Raw genomic sequence first — 18,877 nt, 5'->3', positions numbered from 1 at the left:
ATTTTGATAGTAAAAATACCAGATAACAATTGAGTTCATAAACTGCATATAAAAAAGTTATAGAGAATTATGGTTTATTAAATTAAGTCAAATATAAAGTTATTTATTATCATATAAACATTCATTTTATTTTATGTGTTTATATAAGAGTATATAAATATATGTTATCAACCTCCAGTAATAATTTCTTATTTAGTATGTTTGTTATAATATATGATATTAATAGTTGCAAGTAAAACTATTAACATAAATTTGCTGTTTGATATGAAAATATTAGTGAAATTATTATTAAAATAAAACATGCTATTTGCTGTTGATAATTCGGATACTTAGTAATTGTTTTATTATTATTTAATTAATTTATTTATTTATTATAAGTTTCATTTAATTAATAGGCATATGAATAATTTGATATAGTTTTTCATTTTTTAAAGTTTGCAAGAATAATGATTCAGTATATATCTCGTGTAAACAAATATAATAAATATATTATTCTTTAATATAATATATATTATAAATATATATTATACTATTATATATTATATTATATACCTTCTTATCAAAAAAGAACGAGAGGACTATTTTTGAATTCCCGCACTTATCCAATCGGTAAATTTTTTTTATTTTCACGCTGGCAACACTATTATACACATTCTGTCAAAGTTTAACGCATATCGTACGATTAGTTTTTGTTTGGCGTCTATACAAAAAGTCGAAAATTTTTCGTGTGGCGAAAATATAAAAAAAAGCGTGAATATAAAAAAAATTACCGATTGGATAAGCACGGGAATCCAAAATAAAAATTAAAGTTCTTTGTTGATATATTATACTACATATTATTACATTCTATATAATATATTATATATTATTATATAGTTCTATAACATAAAAATGGTAGTTCATTATATTGTTAGAAATATCCTCAGTAATCCAGAGAAGTTTTGCAAGATTTTTTACAGGACCATCGAGATTTACATCGATGATCGATTTACAGGATCGATAATCAATACATGATTACTATAAAGTAATCATTGAGTATAAGTAATTGAGTATAAACTCAATTCCAACTTGTTTCATGTTCATTCTTATGTACATAATATATGAATCATTACTGGAGGATTGCTAGTAAAAGAATATGTGGTAAGAAAGTAACTGCAGAACTCCTGTTATATTAAAATTAAGATTTATTATATTTTAAATTAAATATTTACCTATGCTTTTGTTAATATTAATAAATATAAATAATACCGTGTAATATTGGGAATAGAATTTAAGAAGTAAATATACTCTTCACTATATAGAAGTGATCTAATTTTATCATAAAATATTATAATAAATTGTTTCTTTTTATTATTAAATAATAAATTCTGTTATGTTGCTTTTAAATAGCTGAGAAAATTTTTTAAATACGAGTAGTATTAAATTGATTCTTACATACCAGCGTAGAAAGAAAAATAAAATTTAAGCAATAGTATGGCTTCGCATATACAAACAATTTTAATTTGATTTATTTACTTACTTTTTTGCGGAAATATATAATAAACAAAACAGTAAAAGAAAATATAAATATGTATAAAAAGTAACATCGAATTAACATCCTTTTGTGAGCTTCTAAGGACTTTAATTGAATTTAAATACTTTCACGTTCCTTGCTTCACCATTACTGTTGCAGTTTTAATTTTCTGTGTTTCCCCTCTTTTTGATTATAAATCATTGGCTTTATTAAGGTTTCATATTTGTTGATATTTTCTCAATTTATTTGTTGTGATGTTATGTATACACTATGTGTCAGTAAGGATGCAAGATAAAATGTGGAGTTACATCTTAAGTAAAAAGCATTTTGCTAAAATTTATCCTTTAAGCAATTGCAATTTTAGCATTTATTTATTCTGAACTTTGTAAGTTTTTTTTTCATATAACTTTCAGTTCTATAAAGACGATTCTTAATCTTTCTAGTCTTATTAAACATTGATTACGGAATGCTTTTTAATGTTTCCAATGGGAACTTGAACTGCTATCACTGCTAGACGGCCATCACGTAGCGGAGCTAATATATGTGTATTACCAGGTGTTACCACAACAGTTTGTATTGGAATGTGTAGTGGAATGTCAAAAACAGGCTTAAGACTGGAAGAAAATAAACAAAATTTTTAAACGAATTAAAACAATTTAAAATTAATACGAAAAAAAAAAATTAAAAATGTTATAAAAGAAAAAATTTGAAATAATAAAAATAAAAATTTTTACTGCACTTACCCGTTCAAACGACTGACTGTTATATCGCCTGCATCATCAGCAACAACAATATAATCGGATGCTGTTGCCAAGCCTGTAACTCTACCAGATACATATTTGGAACCAAGACTTGTGCCATTTATATTATACGCATGAACGGAGTGAGAAGTATCATCGAGAGCACTGAAGACAATGTGACCTTAAAATAGAAGTTAATACAATTTTAATTAAACATTATTATATTAATATATTAAAAAATTAAATAATTGCATAATTAATTAAATATGTACACAAGGTGCATGTGTACCTTGGTCCTTGTCTATAACGAATAATATATAATAAATTATATAAATTAATCAAAGAAATTGCCTGATTAATAATTTATTAACGAGTAATCCAACTGATACCACGTTTCTTTGTTATCGGTCAAGTCGGCATCAGTCGAAAATGTAATTAATGCAATTTTTTTTTTACTTATTTTATACAATCATAGGTCAAGTTCGCAAGTGATTATTGCTAATTTGAACACACGAATATGAATTTTATGCATATATTATATACAAATAAAAATTTATATATATATACATGGAATTAATATTTGAATAAATTATACTATGTATATATGATTACCACAGACAATGAGTTCAATCAGATTTAAAAGGAGAAAAAAAAGGGATACTGATAACGGATACTGATACTGAATTTCCTACCAGTTTTGTATACTATATAATAGTATAGTATATGAATATATAAATCTATGCCTGAATATTTACAATATAAATATACTTTTGATAGGTTGCGTTAGACTTTTTGACGTAATAACAAATCAAGGTGTTCGCTATCAGCATTTAAAAAATCTCAATTACATTTTACTTCAGTGGTTAATAATAATTATTATTATAATAACATTTTATATATTATAATTTTAAAGATTACAGATTAAAAAATTTTAATATGTGTCAAAGTACATTCACATTAGAATGAAATATGCAATTTAAGAAATTATTAGCTCATATAAATTTTTATAAAACCGGCAGATCAATAAATTGTAGATATTGGGTGTTAAGGCGGGTTTACAGATAATATATGATTTCAGAAAACATATCAATGGTATAAACAAAAACGAAAAAAAAAAAACAGAAGTATTGTATGTAAAACAATTTTGAAAATATTTATGTTACTATACTTTGTAGATAATTAAATATTTCAGTATTAGATTTTCATTAATATTAGACTCATTTGCTAAATCTAATAATCAGTCAAATATTTAATTTTTGAAGCCAGGAATTATTTTTTGACGTATACAATTTTTAAAGCAAACATCTGATATATTTAGAGAATCCCATTTCGATTTACACCTTGTGTAAACCCATTCAAAGTGTGAATGGGTCATTAGATCGTGGTGTTTAATTAACTTTAATTAATTTCATACTCACAACCTTAAGTGCATGCCACAAACATGTTTCGTAAAAATTATATAGAATATTGGAAAAGGATAAATACATATATTCAATATATTTAAATGAAATGAAATAATTTTATAATAACAACCTTATGGACATGTCAAGGCAACAGCTCATAAGAATATTATTACAATATTATTACTACTATTATAACAGTCGCGAAAAAGATAAATATGAAATATCCTAAAGATTGAAAATAAATTATGAAATTTGTTTTTTTGTATGAAAAGTATCTAACGTGCATTTTTAGAAAATCAAGGGAATGAATGTGATCTACTAATCTTCGTTCTCACTGACCTTACGCGACATTTTTTATTCCTGAAGGTGAGTCGATTTCAACTATGAAAAACATTTGCGGAAGAAGTTAAAGGGTACAAGTAATTAATAGATTATAAAAACTGAATGGAGGACTGGATTAAGCGCTTTGATGAGCCTAATTTAAAAGCGACGAAATAAATTTTTATTGTTAGATAAGTTCGCGTTTTCTTTTCTTCTATTTAAAATAATAGAAGAATTTTTTTTTATCATCATTGTTTTTTAGCTATGCCTTACGGTTGGTTTAATAATAAATTGCCATATAACTTGAAAAACCTTCATGAATAGCATCGAATAAAATACAGGTATTAACATATTTAACACAATTCTATTTAATTCGAGTAAAACATTTTTTAATCCTTCCACACTATTAACTCTTTTGTTAGTGTTCAATATCTGAGTTGATCTACCTTCTTAGTATTTCAAAAGGCTGAGGTGAGTACCGTAGTACACAATTCCTAGCTATGAATCCCGCATTTCGAAGACTGAAGCTAACACTGTCCTTGATAATTTCTAACTATGAATTCGACATTTCGAAATCGAATAATTGAATCCACCTTACTTGTTAGTCTCTAGTTTTTAATCCAAATTCATAGTAGTACATCAAAGCTATGTCGATAGTAAACAAGAGTAGCATAAAATCGTTTTATTTTTTTTTTAAAATACTTTAAATGTTACTGATAATGTTGTATTAAAATGTGTTTTTAGTTTATTCATAATAGATACTGCACCCATTTCTTATCACAACTTATAACATCATAAGTTATTGCTTTGCTTAATGTAATTGCTAAAGCTTCTATTATTTTAGTAATAGTACATTTACATATTAAACTATTACTAACAATTGCACTAAAGGCATGGCTTAAATGTCTTCTGTCAAAAAAACCTTCTACTATATCTTTCTTAGTCAATCGAAGTTTTTGATTGATTGATATTCATGCAATTAAAGATTTCCTTCAAGGTTGATAAACTCACTTTTAATTAAGTCAGCTCACTGATAATTGACTGTTTTTCAGGGAGTAGTTTTTTTGTCTTTAGTTTTTTTTCGTACAAGGAATTCAGTCGTTGCACTATATATAATTTTCTCTTATTGTCATAGTAACGAAGTTCCAATTAGTAGATAACTGAAGGTTTGGCCACATGAATAATGTAATCTAAGAGTCAATATTAAATGGTTTGGAAATTAAGAATAAGTTGATACAAAAAATGAAATTTTAAGTATGTTCTTACAAATTACGAAAAATTAAAATAGTGTTTAAGATATAGTTCCACTATTGATAAAAAAATGGCGTTCCTCAAAGTTAGTAAGCAATCTAATTTCATTTCTACGTATATAGATCAATCAGCTACGCTGTTATTTTCAGTTTACGCTTTTTCTTAAAACGTTTATTTTATCATAATTTCTTAAGACATAAATGTATTGCCTCTAATTAATATTATAGTTCTCATATATAGTATAATGGAAACTTTTATTGCCACATTTCACACTGAACACATTTCGGGAATATTTATGATGGGTGCGCAGAAATCAGTGAAAGCTATTTTGTTATAAATTCCAAAACGTAGAATATGAAATTTAAGTTTTGCTCTACTAGACTTATTAATTTTCCATTTCACATATACATATAAAAAATTTTTTGATTTATGTGACATAATTAAAGATAACTTATCAGTTTCATATTTACTACGGATGTAAAATATTTTAGATTGGGTAAGGCTCTTTAAATTTTAAGTGTCAACTCTTTAAAAAGCTATAATACGTTTTTTAATGGCTCCTAATTATACTGAAATTACTGAATAAGTGATAAGGTTCGTCTAGGCGTTGAAGCACTAAACTCACGCATAGCACTTATCTTGGTTGTGCTATAGAAAACGACAAGATCTAAAATACCGCAGACAACCTATGACTGTGCACACTGAAAAGTGATAGGCCTGCACAGTGGCGATATTGAGTCCGTACTTTCGATAATGCGTTCTTCGAATGTGGAACAAGTGTGACAATGTGGGGAATGAGTAAAGAAATGAAAAATTTGCGCAGTTAAAATTGTGCGGAGTATCACTTGTTCAGATAGCACTGATAAAGCTGATTGTCAAATAATAATTTATTTGACAATTTGTGCCAATTCAGAAATTCTTCCATAAATCAAATTCGGATTCTAACAACTCGAATGTGAACACGAAATATGCAGCAGCAATTAAGCCAAATAGACAATTTTTAATGCGTAATTTTTAAAGGGAATTCAATTAATTTCTTAATTTTTTTTTTTAAATATTATTTAACATTTTTTGTATTTATTTATTGATAAAAATAAAGCACACAATCAGCTTTGGAATGTCAAATTAGTAACGTTAAGAGCGAACATTGATTGATCAACTATACAACAAACATTGGAAATATTTAGCGGATGAATTCATTTCTAAAGCATATTTCATCAGTCAAATCTAAAGCGGAAATCTGGTATTAATTCAAATAGAGTGAATACGAAAAACCTTAGTAGCACTAAAATTTTTCAAAGAATTTTTAACTTTGGGGAAATCCTAAATATAATTCATAAATATTTCAGGAGTGACGGTCAAATATAAATTATGTACTTTTTACAATTATATTCTACTGAGTCATAAAACAACCTTTGTACACGTAAATCCATTTATTGATTCATTTTAAAAATTATTTTCAATAATGGCATTATACTCTAATATTGAAAATAATGGCGTTTTCGATTAGTAAATCAAAGGCAAATTTTTTTAATCGAGATGCTCTTTTAATGTTCTTTTAGTGCAATTTTCATTTTTGATTCTTAAATCTGGAGAGTGTGTTATACACACTTCAGATAAATTTATAACACTCTAGATATTTTGTCACAGTAGCAAGATTACCCTGAAATAAACAGGTATTTTATATTATTTGACAGACAAACGGTGAATTGATTCGATACATGCATTAGAAAAAAAATATAAATGTCTACTAATACTACTATAGATATATAAGATTATTCTAAAAATGTTCGATTGGGCAAAAAAATTCGACAGATCGGGAGCAAATATAGATTGAATCCAAATTTACTAATAGAAAACGAAATAAATCTAATAATAATTAATTAAGTGAACACAACCAAAAAATATATTTTCTAGACCGTTCACCTTTTGACACCTCTTAAGTGGTTGTAACAAATCTAGTCGCGGACGCTTATTTAATAAATTTTGAGTGTCAACTCTTTAAAAAGCAACAACAATAAAGTACATTTACTTAAGCAAGCTGGATGATCGTGAATACCCCTTATAAGTTATTAGTTCTTTCTTATTAAAGCAAGGACTACAGAGTTCATATGACAATATGAAGATAACACCATAGAATAAGAAAGAGCGATTATTTATCGAGCTTCGTTATACGGCTGTATTATATGTAAATCATTTAAGGAAGTGTATACTTTCTTCCTTTTTCATTTAAAAGTGTAGTAAACAAACTTTTATTTGTATAACATAAATATAATTTATTTATGTAAAATATAAATATATTATGATAAATATATTACATTATAAACATTCGATCTTTTGCTGGTGCACTACTATATCAGTTCGAGAAGCTTTGTTCTACTTATTTTATTTCGGAATACATTTTCGATCAGCAAAATTGTGTTTACTGGAGCATATAGTACTGCGTTTCGAAATTAATCCACTACGGTCGTGTTTCATTCATTACTGTTATGTTGGACGTTCACTGAGTAATACCAAAAATATAATATTTATGGTTAATATTATAATATTATTTTATATAGTACTAAATCAGTTCTTTTTTATGAATTTATAGAATAGTATAAAAATATTAAGAACCATTATATTATATTTACAAACATTATCAACTTCATGTACTTTAATTGGGTGATGTTTTGGGAAATCTTTAAGAACCTCTTTGGCTATATCATGATGTTTGTAGTATACAAATATTGAATTGGTTTAAATTAAAATTTAACTGATATTCAGACTGATATTATTTATCTCATTTGTTTATAAAATAGTAGGCTTTTTGTCTTTTGGTTTAAAAATTTCCATTGAATTGTTCGTTTCACAAATCATGTGAACACTTATGCCAATTATGAATTTAAATTAAATTTTTGATGAATTTTTGCTTTTCATGTTAATATACAGCGCAAAACTCAAATCCAATAGCTTTCCCAGTTCGAATCTGCACAAACCGAATCATACAGCCGATTTCCAGTTATCATTCGGTTGCTATAAATTTAAGGCTACAAAGAAATCTCATTTGTCTTGAAATTGATAACCTCTAGTAACAAAATTTGTTCGTATTAAGCTCGCAATAAAATGTAATATAATTTTGATTTACGTCATTAATTAACCCAATTTGAAATCAATTAATTAATTTATTAACTTAAAATAAATTATAGAAAGAAGATAAAGTGAAATCACTGCATACTATATACATTAAATAATTAACATTAAATTAAAGAAAGTATATCCTCCGAATTTAACTTTTAAAAGATATAATTTTAATAAAAATATATGATGATTTGTAAAATGATTAATAAATAAAATTTATGTATATATTTTAAAATTAAAGAATTTATTGAAAATAATTTATTATTGAAAATAATTAACATATATTTATTATACTTCTTTTAGTAGGAATGATAAAACTAAGCGGGAAAGTAATAAACTATCGGTAATACCATAACTTATGGCATTAGGTTATAGCCCTAATCTTATAGGGTCAGGACAATAGGGCCATGACCCAATGGAAGATACAGTAACTGATGATTATGATGAATAACATAACCAGTTTGAAAGCTTAAAAAATCAAAAATCCTGAGAACATTAGGTTATAAGTTGGTTATAATAAATATAATATTCAGAATCGACCAACTTTCTGGTGTAAATATTTATATTATCATGATAACTCTGTTGTGGCAATAATATATTCTTTATTATGTTCTTAATGGTTTATGTTCTTCATAACTATTAAGAACTATACAAGAACGTAGTAAGTGTTTTTAACACACTTACTTTTGCTAAATTATTTTTTCTATTACTCGCATTTAGCTGCAAGCATACGCTCATTATAGTCCTTTTGTTTGATTCCTTTTTAATAATATTTTACGTAGTTCTATATGTTTAACACAAATAGCAGTCTCGGTCAACCAATGCATTCTGAATTCAGAGAATTTATTTTAATATTATATTTTTAAGATTCGAGGAATTATATTATAGAAAATCAAATTATATTAAGTAATGATTATACTGATAATACATATACCTTCTGCTCAAAAAATATCCGGATTTTGTTGTTTGTTAACTACTTCTTAAGTAATAGACCTTTTTTAAAAATTTTTTTGTTATGTTAGTACACCCTTTCTTGACATATGGTACAAATTTTGAGCAGCATCTGTCAATTAGTTTGTTTACAGCAGCAATGTGAGACTACCTCAAGTGCTTTTAGCGATTTTTACTATGGAAAATTCTTGTTGTACGCGGTTTTTGACCAAACACGGCACCACTGTCATTGCTCAGGCACCATATGTACCAGATCTGGATCCGTGCGATTTTTTCCGAAACTCGAAACTCAAATTGCCCCTTCGTGGTAAGCGTTTTGAGTCGATTGAATCGGTAAAAGAGAATTCGCCGAAGGAACTAAAAGCCATACCTGCACGGGCTTATGAAAAGTGTATGGAAGATTGGGTTAAGCGTTGGCATATGTGTATCGCTTTGGAAGGAGCATATTTTGAAGGAGATAAAATAAATTTGGAATAAAATTTAAATTTGTGTGTTTTATTTACAAAATCCGGGTACTTTTTTGTATATTAAGCATTCAAGTAAAGGATTTTTAAAGGACTAAAAACTGTTACACGATCAAAGCTATTTGAATGAATCGTCTTTAAGATATAGTTCGATATAATACTGCATGTTAATACATATGTGCATAAGACTCATTAATACAATGAGTATTTCAACTTAAATTTCACAGGGACCTCAATTTGATAATGGATTTAAGTACAGTCAGTTATATTTAGCAACTTTTTTTCTACGCCAATACAGCTAAAATCTCGAGAAGGCAAAGTTTATAGTTATAGTTTTTATAGTTTTTACATTTTTACTAATTAGAAATAGATTACTTAGTGCAAAGTAGTACATTAAATTTTTATATTGATAACATCTGGTTGATATATCTTCTGTAAAAATCTTCGACTTTAAAGTCCATATTTCGAAAAGTAAGCAATAATTACATAGGTATGGCGTAGTGCAGGTTTTTTTAATAACTAGTTGACATTATTAAAATTTTGCCTTGTGACCTTGTGGTAACATATTAAATATTTTTCTCATCTGCAGTATGTTTTGGGCTGAGACACACTGGCACAATGGGAAAACTTGCTCAAAATGGTGGTATTTAAAAAAAACCGTTGTTAAATGAGTGTTCCAGAGAAATCAGAATTACGTCATATATACACTACACTACACTTATATAGTACACTTATATATTACACTATAAGATAGCTGACGTCAATTTTTTTTTTTAAATTTACATACACATTTATTTTAAGATAAAGCTTAAGAAAATTCTAAAAAAAAATTAATATAGACGAGAATAATATATTGTATATATATTAATTGTTGTACATATTTTACCTTTGATAAATATTCTGTACAAAGAAGTGTGATTAATACCACCATGCCTCAGTAAATAAAAACGAATCATTTCATATTTATAAATGGGAACATTTGAGAGTTCTTCCACCTATATTTCTATATATAATACACATACTATATGTAATAAAATTATTTTTAAAATGTGATATTAAAAAATTATTATAATGATGACAATTTTAAATTTTAAATAAATTTTTCTTAATGGCTTACTCACCGGAAGCAGGTGATTTCACAAAAAAAAAGTTCTTGATTTCATGGAAAAAAATAGATAGTTGGCGTGACAATTAAGATAGGACAGCAAACCATTTTAATTTAGGAAATTTCAACTAGAAGTTATGATTTTTTTTAATCAAATAATAATGAATTGATATACTATTCTTAGAACTACTATTTTTAGTAGTTTTTAGAAAGACGTACGCATTTGAGAATAACAATTATTTCATAAAATAACGAAAGTTCAAAAACCTAAGGCCATTCTGAATGATTTCACTATTGAAGAGGCTTTTTGAAGAGGACGGAAATAACAATTTGATTGTCTTCTATTAGCGTAAAAAATATTTCGATTCTTGTAATCTTTTCATAGCGAAATGGTCTTGCAGCACTACGCATTTTCCGAAATCTTTGACTTGACTCTGCGGCGAATGAGTAAAGAACACGTGATGATCTTTAATTTAGAGGTGTCAATTAATTTATTTGCATAAATGATTGAAGAAAATATCTCGAGCTTGTTTACACGCATTTTTAGTGAATATCACACGGTTATAAAGATGTTTATATAAAAAAATCAAATGAATTAAAATCAAAATAAAGAATATTCATTCATTCATAGCACACAAATCGTAACGTTCTTTATAGTGTGTGGTGTTGGAGGTGCGTATTTGGCGCCCAAAATTTTTACAAGGAAGAAGACAGGCAGGGCGCTGCTTTGAACATTTTAATTTGACATTAATTATCTATTATATATATTTTGTTTGAAATAGATGACACGTATAAAAATTGGCAAAATATTTTTATTAAATTTTAAATTTCTTGAGAATTCGTTATGTTTGTGTTAGTTCTTATGGTCTAAGTCACGAGGGCTTGTCTTTGGCAATAATTAATAGGCCAAGCAGAATGCTTTAAATTATTTAATATAATAAGCAATGCGACTCATTTAAATGACTGCGACAATAAATTTTAGTAAGAAAAACGTTTTACAATTTGGTTCCAAAAATTTTTTTTAATAAAAATCAAAAGTTATTTCACTTATCTTCAATGATTTATTTAATAATGCGTCATTCTAATGAACCGTAGAAAATGTCGTAAATGGTAGAATATCATATCAGTTTTTTTTTTACTTCTCATGAATGTGCATAATTACAAAGCTTTTTTTTTATTTATTTTTATTAATGAACAGATAAGACTTGCAAGAACGTTGTACTAAACATTTTTTTCTTTTTAGAGTAATTGTGTATACATATAACATTAACGTATCAATAATGCCATAAAGTCCATAGCAAAATCAAAGAGCTTAAAATCAGGCGATTGCTAGATTTATTATATGTGCATATGTTTTAATGTATATATATATATTTGTATAAATACATAAAATTCTGAACAGCATGTAGAACACATAAAGTGACTATTGCAACTGATAAGATAGTGGATTCTGTGCATTTCAACAGCGTAGTTAGTAAGTGTTGAAGACACGCACAAATGGCCTCAGCATATAGAAACTGCTTTGAACTTTAAGTAGGCTTTCGAACAATGATCGTCTATTATACGGTTTAACATATATACAGTATCTGCAACAAATATATATACAAATATACGTATTGTATATATAACACGAGACCTCAATCACGTGAAACCAAATTGAAATTCTTTTGTCACTTGTGTTGAAATTTCATACTCATTACAATTTTCCACTGATAAGACTTAATAAATTTATATTTGAGTAACAATCGTTTGAGGGACGAATTAAAAAAAAAAAATTAAAAAAAATTTATAGACATATAATATTTAAATAAGATAAGATATTCCAAATAGTGTCCGTATTTGCATGAAGTATACAAAAATCTAATAAAGAAGTTCATTGGTCATTATATTGATCATTATATTTAAGTTTCGTAAAATAGTTGCATTATTAATTTAAATTAAATTTTACACTTTGTTTTAAAATAATTAAAATGATTTTCTAGCTGTTGCTTTGGATAGAGCAAAAAAAAAATGAGATATTCAGTCAAGACATTTCTTCAATGAGTATTTATTTTCTTTCATTTGAAGCAAGTTGTTAATGCAATTCGGATTATGTTTTCTTATTGATAATATACCAGTAGATTAGGTTAGTTAGATTAGGAACGTAACCCAACTTAAACTAACCTATTGGTAAGCAAGTTAGGTTAAGTAGTGATATGTTAGTTAAACTATTCCATTATTTTTATACTTATAGTACAAAGTAAGTTTACAAATGAAAACACATTCGAATGGTATCACTGATCCTGTTTGAACAATTTTTTGTTCGAACAATGCTTATCTGCATTATGGCGATTTATAGTAGTTAATAACGTGACAAAGAAATCCCATATATCAACATATTGCCGACAATGGAATACAATGTTTTAATAACATTGGTGCTGCACTTTGATGTTATACTGAATTTTTCTTAATAAAAGTCATACCTAATTTGGTGGCTATATGCACATTCGTTTAATGTTTGTACAGAATTAAGTGTATACAGCTTATGATAATAAGTTTAGAGAAATATTATGTCGATATTTTGAATCCATAAAGAACTTATTCACAATTTACAAAATAGTACATTTGTTTGAATTTCAGTTTGATATAGTTTTTATTTTACTTGACGCTAAACTTTCTAAACAATTAAAGAAAATGTCCATAATTTCTTATAAGACACAATCAAATTTAAAATGATATTCACAATGAAATATAATTGGTTATTATCTATTAAGTCGCCTGCAGAATAAATCGACTTACGACATATGAGATGCCACAAATAACTAAATACTGACCAAAATAAATCTGTTATTGCAATTTTTTACTTAGGCTGTAGGCAGCAGTGTCACATCAGTTTGTTAATTTCCTATTTTTACTATTACTTTTGTACTTTTCAGTTATGCTCAAATTTTAAAGAAAACAATACATATATACATACAAAACGACTTTGACTGAGTGACAAGGTACAGATAGCCAGGCCTCGTGATCGAATTTAAGCCGACATTTGTTTTTTTCTCTCACTCTCAATTTTTTAATTTGCATTGAAAGCAACCATAATTTTGATTTTGTCTAAAAATAAAATTTATTAATGGCCATGAATATTTTTTTTAAATTCAACATGTTTTTCCCTAAATAACTGTGCACCAATTTTTTTTTCTAATGAGAAATTCACTAAATTGGCAACCCTTTCCATTTTTTCCATTTTTGCATAACATATTCATATTATTTATTTTATGATGAAACGAATGTGTTGGTGTGAACACCACTTTTCGTTTAAAATTAAAAAGCATGTTTAATACACTACTTTGAATAGCAACTTACAACTGGCAACGAAACCCTCAAATATATTTTATAGTAACTTTAAAACTGTTAAAAGAAACGAACAATTCCGTTGCATAATTTTAGGGGAATCGTATCTCGTTTTATAAAGCAATGCCGTTGACCTTACACATAGGCAAGTTTAAAAACGAATAAGTAAACAATTAAAAAATTAGTATATAACGCATTATAATTCCTAATAATTGTCTTTTAAGTCTGGAAGAAGGTTAGTTTTTATTTTTGCTTAAATGCGTTTACATCGTATTTTTTATATAGTGTTAATAATCTTATAAAAATTTAGGAAATTAATAAATCTTCTAAACTGTTTTAAGTTCACTTTTTGCTAATAATAAATATTTATTTTTAAAAAATAATGAAAAAGTCATATAAGTCTTTCAATAATGATAGTTGAAGTAATAAATCGCTTTACTTACCATGATATGAAAGCGTTACATATGAGATTTGAACACAAAATTCGGTACAACCTAAAGGTTTTAATGTGCGTATAAACTGTCCATCTTGTATGCTATATACATTTACAGTGCCATCCTAAAAATCAAGCAAAGAAAATATATAAACAAATAATAAAAAATATAATTCTTTATAATAAATTACTTACCAAAGAACCAGAAACAACCAAGTCTAATTCGGTGTAAATGGCTACACTGGAAATGGCATCATCATGACCATATAAAGTTGTCAAGGGTTTTGGTGAAAAATTATTTTGTGTGTTTAATTGTGTAACCGCTTGTAGATGAGCTTGGCCAGTTAATGCGTGCACTGGAATGTTGCTTGTTTGGCTGGTACCAAATTGTTGAGTTTGTATGCTCCAAATAATGCAAGTGCAATCTCTTGAACCAGTGACTAAGTATGAACCACAATTATCCAATGCTAAGCATGTTATAATATCTGTTAAATGTAAAATGAATTAAAAAATGTACCCTGTTAAAACGACATAAAGTAAAATACTACAAACAACTTACCTAAGTGACGTGTAACAGAAGCAACAGCTTTACCTTTATGTAAATTATAAACACGTAACGAATTATCCCAAATACCACCCACATAAAGTAGTTTGCCATCTGTACTGACAGCAAACATTTGTGAGTGCGGAGTTTGCGAAGGATGCAAAGGACCAAAAATTCGTTTGCGATTTCTTAAAATTTGAAATTTTCTTTCATGTAAAATTTATTTTGTACAATTGAATATATAAAACTTACTTTAAATTTGCTGTTGTTGCATCAATTTCAAGTAGAAAACCTCTATCTCTATCATAAGACATCCAAGAATTACAACCAAGTATGCATGATTTTGATATACTAACAAGAACATCAGGACTTAATTGTAAAAATGAGCGTGGCGGGCTACGAGGCATGCTAAGGAAGACACATGGATCTTTTGGCGTTGAGAGTTCACAATAATATTGCACAACCTTATCGAGGAACTGGGTTAGATCGGGTCGTTTTAATTCGGCACGTAATAATTTTAAAACAGTTTCATCTTGTGTTAAGCGGCGTGGATGAGGTTCACGTAAAAGCTGCGATGGAACTTGTCCAAAGTTATTAATCATTCCTTAAATAAAAAAAACTTTGTTTTATATGCGATTTTTTAAAAATAATATTTTCATTACCTTCCACTGCTTCTCGTTCTACGGGATTCGTAATTTTATCCAAATCAACTGCTCCCTCATATGAGCAATAATAAAAAACATTAAGTGCCTCGACAGCTTTAGGACCTTTTTGTTTATACCTTTAATTAAAAATATGAATCGTAGTTTATATGATCGGTCTTCTCTTAAACAAATTAAACTCACCCAAAAATTAGGTCAATCCAGTGATGTAGATTTTGACTAACATATTCGGATTCTAAAGCTCTACGATGTATTGCTATAAATTCTTCTGGCGTTGTAGCCCAAGGTGGCAGTATAACATCATCAACTTTTTCTTTGGTAATTTGAAGGTATCCCAAATCAAGTCTTCAAATTGAAATAAATAAATTATAAAACATTTTAAATATAGTAACGAAACATTAATGCGGGAGCTGATTTCTTAATCCAAAAATATAAAATTCTATTAATTAGTACTCGTAAGGACTACGGAATTTATGCTGTTCTTGTCGAAAAAAAATTTGCTTATAGAAAAATAGAAGGTAAATTCTTGAATAAAAATTAATTCAAAGATAATAGGTATCGACATATGAAAAATGATATTAAACTGTGGATAAATCGTTTTAGAGTTTTAAAGTTAAAGTCAGACAAAAGGTTTTCCTGACTAGAGTTTTCTTTAACACGTCTATTCTGCTTAATATAATATTTAAAACATACTCGAGGTTTTATTTTATTTATTTTTTTTTGGATTAAGGAAAGCTCCTGTATTTATGCCATACTGTAAGATATAAAAATTACTTGTTCAAATTTTTTAAAAATTCTGGAAAATAGAAAAATTCGGGTATTAATTCTTTAACATCATTAGGATTGTCCATGAGCAGCTTCCACGTTTGAGGTATAGAATGAAATTGCCTATCAGCTACGTCAAATCTGCCACTTTGCAAATCTATGTGCAATGAGGTAAATGGCTCAATACGTAGCAAGTAATGCAATACACCACCTGAGTTCGAATAATGTGTGCCATAATGAAATTGAGGTATTGCACCAGATGGGTCTTCGAATAAATCATATTTATTACGCACCTCAACTTCATTTTTTGGGTTCACCTGAAAAAAAAGAGCGTAAAATTTATTATGTATTTATAAGAAATTGGATGCAAACTCACCACACCAATAGGTTTTGATAAATCTCGAAAAGATTTTGGATCTGTTAAGTCAAGTATATCGCTGGTGTAATCAGACAATATCCATGGAAATACAGGATATTGACTGAGATCATTGTAGGTACGACCTATTTGGTGATGAAAGAAAATATTATTTTTTAACTAAAAAATTATTAAATGATTAAATAGTTTACCTGCAATAGTGTTAAGGTACATAAGGTATTCAAAATTGGATATTTCACGATTTACCCACTTCTGTGTAAGTCCTGAAGCCCTCAGCAGTTCTATAGGTGAACGTCCAGAACCATATAATATATTTGGTGGCTGTAAGCTTAGTATTTTAGTAAATACTTTGTTTCGTGTCTATAAATGAGTATATCTTTTAATTTATTTTAAAATTAATCATTTTTATTTGTTACTTTTGTTGTAAAATTCAAGAAGTAGCTCGTTTGATCTACTAAAAATATTTCCAATGCACTACGTCTTAAATTGTATTTTCGTAAATGTATTTCACGTATTTTACTTATAGCAAATCTGTTATAAAGTAATATTGAAAACTTTAATAAATATGAAATAAATAATTGAAGGATTCATACCGAAAATCGTGTTTTGAACCTGTTTCTGCGGGTGGGCTTAAATCAACAAATATGAACAATGTTTGATTAACCTCGAGCTTGCCTTTTACTTTTGTCATCAGCGTTATAAGTTCGCAATCCTGCGAGATAACAGATTTCTCAAGTGTTGCATCTTGTTGAGATTGCGCTTCAATAGATAAGCGTAGCTCCTCTTCAAGCTGTGAATTTTCATCATCTGCTAGAAAATCTCGCACTACAGCATTTTTGATTGTAGAATCAAATTCAGAGATTTCTCTGCAAATTAAAGAAACTCGTTAGATACGAATCGGATATTTTTAAACTGGAAACTTACTTTGTATCGTAAGCATTAACAGCATTATCACGTAAGCTGGCAGCATTCTCATGTCTATTGGGATAAAGTTGTGGCTCTAATTTTAAACGCATGCGTGCACCATTTTCATGATTTGATAATGACCAGAATTCTTCCGCCACTTCACTAAAAGATAGAAGAAATATTTAGTATAGATATAGATGATACAGACATAATTATAATATATGATATAAATATTATATTCTTATTATAGTCGGAAATGTTAGACTGACTATAATAATAATAAAGTTTTATTATTTATTACTTAAAAAATAAAAATAAAATGACAGTTAAAAGGCATTAAATCTTCATGGCTATGGATGAGGCGGCATAACTTCCACCTATAGCCTTCGTATTTTCATCTATTATGAATCCTGGAACATATTAATACAATCCTGGACCATAAAGACAATAAATAGCATTACTCGGAAAACTATTATGATAAAAACGCTTTAAACCATAAACGCTTTATTTACCTTGCGAGAACAACTTTGATTTATTATGAGTTCTACCCATGTTTCATGTTAGAATTTAAAGATTCGATAAACTATGAAATATGTTAAAAAATGTTATGGTGACAAAATGGGATTTTATATTCTCTCAATAATGTGTTATTAAACATACAATAACTACAAAGAGAGGGAATAATTAGTAGTTGGAAGACTGACCTAATACATAGGCTAATCCTGTGCATAATATGTCATAGAAGTTAAGTTGTAAGAGAAAACTGACACACCAAACATCATCAGAATTTGTGGAATTCATTTAAAACTGACATTTATTCATTAGAATATTTCTTTTGAAATGGGTGCCGTATTTGCTCACAGTTGGCCAAAATAAAACGAATTTTTTCATTGGTATAAAATGGCAGTCAGCTCAGTGAATAGCAATCAGTGAAAGCTGTCCAAGGTGACCAAAGGTACAACAGTCGACTGTTAAGGCTATCGAATCAGTATATTT

General features: G+C 27.6%; 1 protein-coding gene across 1 annotated transcript; it reads right to left on the bottom strand.

Annotated features, from left to right (window-relative positions):
* Positions 1-1,524: 1,524 nt before the first annotated feature.
* LOC119684007 (neurobeachin-like protein 1) lies at positions 1,525-18,682 on the bottom strand. Its single transcript, XM_038097940.1, has 15 exons — positions 18,654-18,682; positions 17,900-18,043; positions 17,569-17,841; positions 17,392-17,506; positions 17,167-17,335; positions 16,976-17,100; positions 16,609-16,916; positions 16,018-16,179; positions 15,835-15,953; positions 15,425-15,776; positions 15,188-15,360; positions 14,824-15,113; positions 14,639-14,753; positions 2,257-2,434; positions 1,525-2,127 (listed from the first exon to the last, which is right to left on the bottom strand). Exons 1-15 carry the CDS (start codon positions 18,680-18,682, stop codon positions 1,962-1,964), a joined length of 2,718 nt encoding a protein of 905 aa, XP_037953868.1. The 3' UTR covers positions 1,525-1,961.
* Between the last annotated feature and the right edge of the window lie 195 nt (positions 18,683-18,877).

This window comes from Teleopsis dalmanni, chromosome 1 (assembly GCF_002237135.1).
Source record: "Teleopsis dalmanni isolate 2A chromosome 1, ASM223713v2, whole genome shotgun sequence".
In the NCBI taxonomy this organism is placed as follows: Eukaryota; Metazoa; Arthropoda; class Insecta; order Diptera; family Diopsidae; genus Teleopsis; species Teleopsis dalmanni.
This window is presented reverse-complemented; position numbering and strand designations above follow the sequence as displayed.

What these genes read in the sequence shown, in the direction of transcription:
- LOC119684007 (XM_038097940.1), bottom strand. Translation starts at nt 18,682, where the DNA reads ATGAATTCCACAAATTCTGATGATGTTTG. An exon ending in GGTTCAAAACACGATTTTCG is followed by an intron (nt 17,507 to 17,568) that starts GTATGAATCCTT and finishes ACTTTATAACAG; the next exon opens with ATTTGCTATAAGTAAAATAC. An exon ending in TGGTTGTTTCTGGTTCTTTG is followed by an intron (nt 14,754 to 14,823) that starts GTAAGTAATTTA and finishes CTTGATTTTTAG; the next exon opens with GATGGCACTGTAAATGTATA.